The sequence below is a fragment of the Neolamprologus brichardi genome, chromosome 1 (genome assembly GCF_056152115.1).
Source record: "Neolamprologus brichardi isolate AB-2024 chromosome 1, ASM5615211v1, whole genome shotgun sequence".
NCBI lineage: Eukaryota > Metazoa > Chordata > Actinopteri > Cichliformes > Cichlidae > Neolamprologus > Neolamprologus brichardi.
This window is the reverse complement of record NC_142104.1, coordinates 17392462-17403831: the sequence shown is the minus strand read 5'-3', so window position 1 is coordinate 17403831 and position 11370 is coordinate 17392462. Positions and strand designations below refer to the sequence as shown.

At 38.5% G+C, this 11370-nt stretch overlaps 1 protein-coding gene across 2 annotated transcripts; it reads left to right on the top strand.

The window, feature by feature from the left end:
* Nucleotides 1-3013: 3013 nt before the first annotated feature.
* On the top strand, nt 3014-10348 carry mthfsd (methenyltetrahydrofolate synthetase domain containing). Of its 2 annotated transcripts, none has more exons than XM_035905986.2 (8): nt 3014-3169; nt 3306-3409; nt 3942-4055; nt 4900-5013; nt 5129-5219; nt 6583-6695; nt 6948-7073; nt 8668-10348. In XM_035905986.2, the coding sequence occupies exons 1-8, from the start codon at nt 3142-3144 to the stop codon at nt 9418-9420; spliced, it is 1443 nt and encodes a 480-aa protein (XP_035761879.1). In that variant the 5' UTR covers nt 3014-3141; the 3' UTR covers nt 9421-10348. The 2 variants fall into 2 exon arrangements, with proteins under 2 accessions (XP_035761879.1, XP_087694170.1); XM_087838044.1 differs by lacking the exon at nt 3942-4055 and adding an exon at nt 3778-3891.
* Nucleotides 10349-11370: the final 1022 nt, after the last annotated feature.

Below are 11370 nucleotides of genomic sequence, written 5' to 3'. Positions count from 1 at the left end.
GTCAGAGTTAAAGCAGAATACATTTTGTGTGTGATACTTGACAGAAGTATGAATCCCATGCCTTCAAAAATAGTGTTTCTTTCTCTTGAGGAAAATAACCTGGTGGATGTCGCTCTCTAGTGGCAGGATATGATGTATTCAGGTGATCTGTTAGGTTTACCGTCCAGGTTTACATCACACAAAACCAGACTTTGAAATCAACAACAGAGGGGATGCACAGCACACCTTCTCTTTAGAGGCTACACTCTGGCATATTATTACTGTATTGAGGACACTTCAAACTTAACAACCACAGCAAACACGTTCAGACTGACTTTGCCCAATTAATAACACCTCCAACCACTCAAAATCATCCAGATAACACAACCCTGTGTTTCCTGTTATTCCCATGTACTGCATCACATTGAGGGAACTAATTATGTTAATGTGCATTTAAAAGAAACAATTCTTAATATGTGCCTCTTATGAGTCTTGATATGTACTAAATCCATTCCATAAGCACACTTGAACACTTAAAGAGAAGAAACTATCATATGAACTTTATAATCAGTCGGTTATCTAAAGTCAGAATGTGAGCTCTGGTATTTAAACACGTAACACAATAATTTGATCCTGAAATATTTGAAGTTAGAACTTTAATAGAATTAATAAAACTATTTTAAAATGTTTTTCTCACTGTTCTTAGATCATGGGTCACATTTCATATGATTAGCACTTTTACGATTCTCTCTTCTGCTCGTAAAGACATTATTATAACAGGCTTTTAGAAATGGCTGCAAACTGATTTACCTAATGTTGCTTTAATGGAAGGTGTACAACTTATTTAACCTGAATGCACAAAGAGGTTAATATTGTCAGTACTGTTTCTCCTTTACTAATAGTTCATAACTCTTACTTTTAAACATTTCAAAAGCTTACCACTGATTATTTCTGATTCTGATTTCTGATTATTAAGTTTACAAGGTATGAGGGCAGACTTTTTTCTCAGACTCGTAAATAGTACATTACATTGTAAATTTAGGGCCTTTATAACCTTAACTAAAGCATTATCAAAATAAGATTTAATAAAATAATTTATCCACAGATCACACATCATGCAAGACTGGGCAATAGTGCATTTCCAAATAATAAGAGATATTTTTTAGTTGTTGTTTGCATTTCTCACTTTTGTTTCTCCACACAGTAATTACATACTAAACAATGTATATGTAAATTATTAAAATTCCCTTTATTTACAGTTTTTAGTCAGTCAAATGCAAATATGACAGATCCCACTGGATAACAGAGGCATATGCAAATATGTAATGGTGATAAAGAAGGCTAAAATGGTGCAGCGAATATGCATCATTATTTCATCAGTCCCACTATATTATTATATTATGACATGTAAATAATGACTACTAAAAAAGGTGTCACCTATATATATATATATATATATATATATATATATATATATATATATATATATATATATATTTTTTTTTTTTTAAGGTGTCACACGTATGGTTAAGCATGTAAACTATAGATTTCTGTTTTTTGTGCATTTTACATCTGGGTTGAAAACCTTATGACATCTAAAGACCTGCAGGTGGTGCTCCAGTTTAAATATGGTACAGTAAAATTTTATAACTATGAAAGAAGACAAAGCTGTTTGTTTAATAAGTGGAAACATATTAATAAAGTAAAACCTGACATAGATAATATAAGAGGGTTTTAAACAGAGACCCCGTGATGCTGTAGAGTCTGGGTTACGTTAATATTATTTCCTTTCTCCTTTAGTTTAATTTCTCAAAAAAGTCTTAATGGATCACAAATTTAGGAGGTAAATTACAAGCCATAATAGCCCGGAACTGAGATTTTAAACAGTTTTGACCAGCACATCTTAACAATTACTTCATCATTAAGTTTTTCAGATTATTTCCTGTTTCCTGCAAGATTGCTGTTATCACAGCTTGTCATTCGTGACAATCAGTTGCTGTTTTAAAGCGCGCACTGAAGCCACAACCCTATCCTGCCTGTTTTCACTCCATAACAGATGCTGAAGTGGCCCTTTCCTTACACAGACAATAGTGCTCTGGAACCCTGCAAATTAATGTTCCTGGCCACCTTAAAAAATTTGCACCAGCCCATCCTGTGTTCAATTTTTTGTGTTAAGAAACAAACAAACAAACAGAAAAAAGAAAAAAAAAAAAAAAAAAAAAAAAAAAAAAACAGAAAAGAAACAAAAGAACAAAAAAACAAACAAAAAAACAAGGCAAACATAACAACTCATAACATATTTTATGAGTTGTTATTTTGATGATTGATGATATGGGTGCTAACACATCAGTCCAGTGCTTGAGTGAGAAGTGTTGCCTGCAAAGCAAAATCAATACCATATAATTCACAGAGTTTCCATTAAACCATTTAGTGACCCCATTCCTAACAAATGAAAGTGGGTATTTTCAGTCATTTTCATCCTACTGTTGGAGGATATTTTGTGTCCCACCCGTGAATTTGAAAAATAATCCATGCTGAAGCATCTGTTGTGTAAACTACACCTGTCCTGAGACATAATGTAAACCTAGTTGTTGAAAAAGTGGTTCCAAAATAATGTTAAAAAATGCAAAATATCTCTTGATTGTCTTCCAATTGTAAAATAATGTTTAAAAGGAAATGATTATCTTACAAAAAAATGGAAGAAAAAACCAGTGGACCCATACCACACCAGCATACTCTTTTAATTTGGCTCATACAAATGACAGAGCTTTGACTGCCATTTTCCACACGCATCATTTGATGTCAATATAAAAATGCATTTTGTTGTAAGGCATAAAGATCAAAATTTTAACAAAAAAGGTTTGAAATAATTGACTTCACACTTGTCGATAGTAAGAAAATTAGCTTTGTCTCGACTGTACTTTCTGTATTTAGAGAAGCGCGAGCGTTCTGCTAATCAGACTACGGTTGCCTCGAAGTTCAAAACCACCTTTCCCATTCGCGTTTCGTTAGGATCGTCCCTTTGAGCCGCCGTAGCAATGATAAACATTGACAAGCAGCTGTTCCGTTAGTATTATGTTACAGAGCTCACGTGTACGATATTACTGCGTGGAGTGCATCCGAGTGTTGTAGAATAAACCTACCCCTGGCTCTAATAAAGCGATGGATCCCGTCATAAAAATCAACCCGGGTAGGTCAAGTGTTTTGTAAAACGTTTGTTTTGCCGTTGAAATTGTTGTTAAAGCCGTCGATTCGCTAAATGTGATGCTGAAAACGTAAATGTTGCTTCGGTTAGCGTTTATGTTAAACTCCAATTTTCTCTCCAGGAGAATCGAAATGGGACATTCGTCAGAAAGTTTGGGACTACATAGAAGAAAAGAATCTGGCAAACTTTCCGAGGCCCGTCCACAACAGAATCCCAAATTTCAAGGCAGGTTAAAGCAGTTTAGCTGAAGAGCTGCAGCGCAGTTCTCATTCAAATCAATGCACTGGCAGGTCAACCTCTGCCACTAGTCTCCAGTTTTTTCCTCCCTCCTTCTCGAATTAAAAATATAAATATACTTGAAAAAAGAAAGAAGAGGAAAAATTTGAGCATGTGACTGTCTGGGTTACATGTAAAGTACTGTAAGTAAGTAAATAAATAGCTGAAGAAAATAATAAGGGCTGTAGGGGTGAAATTCTTGCTACACTCAGGGCACCAGCACAGCTTCTGAGTGATGTTCTTAAATTTTGAATCACTAATGGCCGTCTTGTCTCTGTGCATGCATACATGTCTTTTCATGTGCACCTATTGACCAGGGTGCAGTTAAGGCATGTTACAGCCTTGCAGGCCTGCAGGAGTTCAAGTCCAGCCAGACAGTCAAAGTTAACCCAGACAAACCGCAGCAGCAGGCACGCTTTATCACCTTGGAAGTAAGTTGACTTGAGGAACCTATGATCAGATGCCTTCCTTTCTGCTGTAGGGTGCTTTTGCGGCCTGCGCCAAGGTGTTGGAGCTGCAGGCGTTCACCCACACATCTGAGGTGAAGGTGGATCCTGACAAACCTTTGGAGGGTGCTCGGCTGGCAGTGCTGCAGGTAGCACTGCAGTGTTAGAAAAAAACAAAGTACCAAGAACCAGAGTGCCTCAGGCTGGATTACATAATTTTTTTTGATTTTTTTTTAAATGCAAGCAGAATTTTAAATGAGAAATTTTAGACTATGTTTTATTACTGTCTAGAACAGGGGTGTCAAACTCCAGTCCTCGAGGGCTGGTCTCCTGAAACTTTTAAATGTGTTCCTGCTGTAGCACACCTGAATAACTTAAGTAGGTCATTAGCAACACTCTGTAGAACTTAACTCACAGGTGTCGAACTCCAGGCCTCGAGGGCCGGTGTCCTGCAGGCTTTAGATGTGTCCTTGATCCAACACAGCTGATTTAAAGGCTAAATGACCTCCTCAACATGTCTTGAAGTTCTCCAGAGGCCTGGTAATGAACTAATCATTTGATTCAGGTGTGTTGACCCAGGGTGAGACCTAAAACCTGCAGGCCTCGAGACCTGGAGTTTGACACCCCTGTGCTATGGAGTCTTGCTAATGACCTACTTATGTTATTCAGGTGTGCTGCAGCAGGGACACATGGAAAAGTTTCAGGACACCGGCCCTCAAGAAATGGAGTTTGCACCTGTGGTCAAGAATTTGCTACATAAGATTGTTTAACTTATCGTAGGTGTAGGTTCTTTGTAAAGTCACATTTCAGCCACATCAGTGTTTTGCATCAATTAAAATGTTTTTGTTTTTTTGTAATTTTTGCCATCACTCCACTGTTTTATTCAGCTCAGTTTTAATTTCTAGTCCTATTAAATAACTCAGGATCTTTTTTTTTTTTTTTTTTTTTTTTTTTTTTTCTTTTTTTAACATTTTACTGAAATAATTTTTGCAGGCACGGAAAACTTTGTTGGTCCCAACTCCTCGTCTTCGCACAGGGCTTTTCAATAGGATTACTCCACCTGAAGGGGCTAGCAAAGAACAACTACGCATATGTTCTTCCTCTCAGGTATAAATGTACTAATGTTTGCTCTTATTTGTCAGCATTGTCATTCCTCTTTAAATTCTCAATAATGATAATTAGATTTTCTTTCTTTCTTCTGAAACCTCCAAACCATCTCCAGGGTGTGAAAGACTTCAGTGTACCTGTTGGCCTGGATGCAAAAATTAAAATTGACCTGATGGTGGTTGGTTCTGTGGCGGTGTCGGAGAAAGGTGACTTATACACCATGTCACGATACTATTTCAGTTTCATATTGGTAACCTAAATGATTTATGATTGTGGGAGAGCAACAGAGCAGTGAATTCAAGACCAAGTTTACCATACATGCACTAAAATATATAAAATCTAAAGAAAATGCAGTCCTCCTTAAATAGTAGTTAGAACCACGTGTGCAATTTACTGTCTATTATTGCAGAATAGACAATATTTTTTCAGTTCAAAGTGAAACAGTTTTTTTCTTTATTTTCATATATACAATAGTAACACTGTTGGATACTTGGGGCGATCGTGGCTCAAGAGTTGGGCGTTCGCCTTGTAATCGGAAGGTTGCCGGTTCGAGCCCCGGCTCGGACAGTCTCGGTCGTTGTGTCCTTGGGCAAGACACTTCACCCGTTGCCTACTGGTGGTGGTCAGAGGGCCCGGTGGCGCCAGTGTCCGGCAGCCTCACCTCTGTCAGTGCGCCCCACCAGTGCCAGCCACATCAGTGTGTGAATGTGTGTGTGAATGGGTGGATGACTGGATATGTAAAGCGCTTTGGGGTCCGTAGGGACTAGTAAAGCACTATATAAATACAGGCCATTTAAATACAGGATACTTACATTAAACGTGGCCAAAGTTTCAGTCAATGAGTTTAGGGTAGGTGTGTGTGTGTATGTGTTATATGCCAGCTTAAAGGAGACAAGGGAAAATTGTGTCACAGAGATTATGAACTGAGAGACTGCAGCAAGGTTAGTTTAGTCAACTGTACTGCAGTCCAAGAGGAAAACTATGCTAAAAATTAGCTCAGTAGGCCTCTAAAGATGGAAAAGGCAGCATGTGCTGCAAAACCTGCTTTTCTTCAAGCATGAATTTACAATTATTAGCTGAGTAATGAACAACATAGTCTGTTATTATATAGCGATTCTCCTAAATCACTACTTGGGTGATTATAAATTGTTTTATGCAAGGCTTGTTTACTACACAGTGGAAAATGATGAGGCTGTGCTGACTGAAAGCAGAATGGAACAAAGGTATTGTGATTGCTGCACGTGTCTAAGCCTATTGAGGCACTTCTGCACACTCTGCCAGCATAGAGGAAAAAGAGCAGAAATAAGATTGAGGCAGATGTACGTAATCAGATCCCTTCTGCTTATTGTGGCTTCTCCTGTGTTCTTCCCGCCATGTAAATTGTCTGCTAACCGCACTCCATGGTGATCCTCATTTCTAAAATGCCCAAGATAACTCATGCAGTACTGCAGCAAAACACATGTTTTACTGTAAGGCAGTATAAAGGAGTTTACAAATCTCCAAAAGGATTTCGTAAACTGCACAGTATACATTTTTAAATTAAGTTTCCCTCTCCGCCTTCCGCTGTAGGCTTTCGGATTGGAAAAGGAGAAGGCTTTGCTGACTTGGAGTATGGAATGATGGCTTCAATGGGTGCCGTGAATGAGTCTACTGTGGTGGTTACTGTTGTCCATGACTGCCAGGTTGGTTTGCGTATTCAGTTTGATCTCACTGAGCAGTTCAAATGTTTTATGGATCTTGTTTTGCAATAAGCAGCTTGTCCCTTTTTACAAAGCTAAAGAACACATTAGTATTAAAATGGGGAATAATACAGTTTTAAATAAAGATGTGCAGCTCGAACTGACATGAACAGACATAGTTTAGAGGTTTTTTTCCTCCCACTTGTTGTTTCAGCATTAGTAATTTGAATAATTGAGGAATAACTGTGCTTTCAGGTGATGGACATTCCAGAAGATCTAATGGGAAGTCATGACCTGACTGTAGACTACATCCTCACACCGACCAGAGTTATTAAAACAGATTGCCAGTTTCCTAAGCCACGTGGAATCATCTGGAATAAGGTAACCTGATTGTGCTTGTTTTTGCTTTGTGTAAAACATAGTAGTTATTTCATAGTCAACTTGATTTTGAGAGGTCAAGGCTGGCCTGACCTGATACATGTCATTCCTCATCTCTCCCCTCAAATCTCTCTGATGGATTTATCTAGAAGAGGGGCATACCAAAAAGCGTTCAGTAAAGCATAGCTGAAAGTAACTGATTTTAACATTGGAAAAATGATGACGTTAATGCCTTTATCTATGAAAGACTTAACATCTGTGATTAATGCTTCGCTCTTAGTATGTGGATTTCCATTACTGAGAAATAATGTTATTGGAAAAATCCTGCACCTTTTAAAAATGTTTTTCAGTCAATAATCTGATAATATGGATGTTCCAGTAAGATGACTTGCTCTGAAAGTATGTTTTTCATGAATGTTTGATCAGGTCTCCACCCCTGTTGTCATTCAACATAATGAAACCGGCATTTAGAGGGAGAATAAATGCCCAACACTAAATTTAAAACAACAACTAAAGTTTTTGTGTTCAGAAAGTATACATTAGCTTGTACTAATCTCTTCTACAATTTAGGACAAGACAAGATATGACAATAGCACGCATGAGTCTTTATAATTACCTCATGGGATCAAATATTAACATAGAGTTTATAGGAAAATGCTCTGCTTTGGTTACATGACAAAAATGTTGCGTTTCCTTAGTAACACTGCCCTCTAGTGGACTCATAGAAAACCTACAGCTCACTGGAGGGCGGTCTATCTAGCATTTATTCCTCTGAGTGCGCACTTACTGTAATAATTCCATTTTGCCCAAAAAAAAAATTCCAGTTATTTTCTTTTTTATTTCTTAGAAATAAAAAAAAAAAAATAGTTTTTATGGATGGTGTGTACATTGCACACTTATGTAAAATAGTTTACTTTAAAAAACAAAACAAACTAATTAACTGTGTATCTTGGGAATTTTCCTGATATATTTATAGTGCTTTTCCAGTCTTATTTACCACTCATTTCACATCATCGTCTGTATTTAAATCAGCCTGGACCATAAACAGCTTCTGATTTACTGACAGTGGCACAAAGATGAAATGTTTTTCCTCTTGATAATTTATCTTTAATTAGACATAGGTAAAGGTTATTTTTCTTCTGTGGTAAGTTTGTGTGTAACCTCTGGGTTCCTTACAACATGCATATAAGTAAACAGGACCCAGTGACCTCATAGACAGGAAGGCCGTGTCTGATCATCAAAGGCTTCTCTGCCCAGCCACCTTGGCTCTGCAGGGGCAGGGGAATGACGGGTCAAACAGGCCAGTGTAAAAACAATAGGTCCGTATATCCTTTACAGGACTGGTCAGCATCAAAGTCTGCCAAGACACTTGAAGACCCAACAAATCAAGATAGCAGTCTTTATTTTTAACTGCTTGGGAAGTGAAATATCCTGCTGGTATTAAGATGGTTTTTAAGCATGGGCTGTGAGGAGCTATCAGCTCTCTCTTTATTATGAGTAGGTGCATTGCATCGGCCCTGAGCAGGTCTGTTTGTATGCTGTGTGAGACGCATCTTTTCGTTTCAGCATTACTGAGTCTGTCCAGTTTTGTCTTCAGCTGGACACCGAAAAGCTGCAAAAGGTCCCCATCCTGAAGAAGCTGCGTGCTCTTGAAGAACAAGCTGGAAAGGATGTAACACTGGGGGCAGCGCCTGTTGCGGCAGAAGCTGGTCTGCACGCCAGTCAACCCAAAAGGCAAACCAGGCGGAGGCCGAGGCCAAACACACAGCAGGATGCTGAGGGAGAATCCAGCCAGGACTCTAGACTGGAAAAAAGAATAGTGGGAGAACCAAAAGCCAGACAGCATCTGACTAGAATGAATAAAGAAAGCAGAGGAGACGGCAAGGCAGGTAACGAGCAAGAAATTGGCAAGACAATAAAGGGAAAAAGTAGAGGGAACACAAAGGAGCAGGTCCCAGAAGAGGGTGGAAATGAAGTCAAATCTCAGCGTAAGCTCCATCTGAGTGTGACCACAGTTTATCTGGGAGGAATCCCTGCTGGGCTGCGTGTTAGTGAGCTGAAAACTGCCCTCCGAGAGAGGGAGGCCACTCCACTGAGACTCACCTGGCAGGGAGCTCAGCACAGGGCCTTCCTGGATTACAGTGACCCCCACGCTGCAGATCAGGCCCTGGAGGCTCTGCAGGGGCTCGCTCTCAATGGTCACAGTCTGCAGGCTGAACTGGCCAAGAGCCAGCGAGGAGGCAGGAAATCTGGACAATCCAGTAGAAGACCAAAACCAGCAGCGGCTCCGAAGTCTGAAGTATCAGCACCAGATGCTAAGAGTGATGCCACAGAAAAAACTGAGCAGTAAAAGCAGTAAGAAATATACCCAATGTAATGCTTAAGTTGTTTACAGTTTTGGACAACTGCAAACACCATAAAAGGAGTTGAGTTTTTTTTTTTTGCTTTAAAAAAAATATGAACAAAAATGTGATTTATTAGAAGAGAACACATTTGAACCTAGCAGGCTTGACTAAATATTAACAACACTTGAAACTATGAGAGTAGTGAACCTGGATTTGAATCCAGACAAATTCTATAACGACTAAGATTTTGCTATACGCTCTGTTAAGTGGGCTACAGGAACTTTTCTTTTTCTTTAAATTTGTCCCAATCATTTTTTCTTCAAAGTGCCTTTATCAGAGATTCTTAGAAACACAACACTCATTTTCTCTTTCAGTCTACAAACTGCATGCAGTGCTTTTGCTACCATACAATAATTAAAAAAAACAAATACAAAAGGCTAGTGCTTTTTTCTTTTCTTTTTTTCCCCTCAAAACTAGCTGTCAGTATTGTCACATTCACAATGTTGCCAGACCTGTTTGTCTGCATCCTACTTGTTTAAATATGGGTTAGTTTTGTTCAAAATGGCACCTGCGTGTGGCAAGTCACAACATTTGATCATTTGATCTAGAATAGTCTAGCCACACAGGCTTCAACCTTTGACCATTTTTGTCTTTCTCATTGTCCAAATTCATCCAGATTTACAGAACTTGTGAACAGACTCCAAGTGTTTATGCTACTTTAATGAGACTACAGAAATGTAAAGAGTTTACAAATAACCGTGACTTAGTTATGATTTTCTTGACTTAATTGATTCTTGTACATAACACAGGATTATTGGATAGTCTCTACTACTATATGATTTTCTTTTTTCTCTCTCTTTTTTTTTTTTTAACCATGAAAATCTGAAACCGGCAGATTACAACAATAAACAGGGGAAGAGCTAAAGGCCTCTATTGCTGCTGTTCTGTTTTTTTGTTTTGTTTGTTTGTTTTTTAGCTAGCGTTCATTTTTACAGTTATATTTGCACCTATGTAGTTACTAAATACAAATTTATTCATTGTATTTGATGTGGTTGGGCCAGTGAGAGAGTGATGCTGCCCTCAATATTAGATAAATTTGCTTCACGACTTTACTTAATTCTTCACTAAAGAGTTTACCTGTTAACACTGAGTGTCTTTTTATGAAAAACAAACAAAAAAGAAAATTGATGGGTTATAAATGTTCACAAGGTTTTGCAGAATTTGGAGATCCGACTCTGAAGTTTCCCACCACCTCAAACCATCGTTCTCATGAAGAGGCAGAACTATGTTGTTAGTGGTTAAATATGATATTTCAGGCCCGTTATTGGATTTTCAGAAAACTTGATGTGTTTCACCCAGTTGTAACATATAAAATGCCAGCTTGTAAACTTTAAATAGTTTTAAGCTGTTAACAAAACTTAAAGAAAACTTTAAAAGATTAATTCATTTTTGCAGAGTGACGTTTTTCTTATTCTCTGTTTGGAAAATGTGTCTGTTAACATTACCTTCAAACTTCTGTAAACCCGAGTGCTAGATAACTTGCCCGATGACTCTATTTTTTTTTCTGTTTACACCTGTCTCTGTAGCTGCACTGCCATTACCTAAGAAATTAACCCATAGATGTCCTGTTTGCACTAAAGTCTTGGCAGGATTGGGACACAAGCAGTGTGTCTGTCTGCACAGTACCAGGCCTCTGGCTTTTTATGGAGCTGTCATCCAGGCCTGGCCAGGGAACAGCTGTGGAACGCCATCTCTCTCCCTCAGCCCTCCAGAGCACTGAACCTTGGCAAATGTCATCAGTTTGTTAATGCTCTGTTCCACTGCTGTTAAGCCTGCTTACCCCTGTGCTCAGTGGCATGCTCGTTTTACTGGGGTTCAGTCAGTGGTCATGTGGTGAGATTGCAAAGCGTATCGCCGTGGAGCATGTTACATCCCCTTGTAAAGATGTAGTTGTA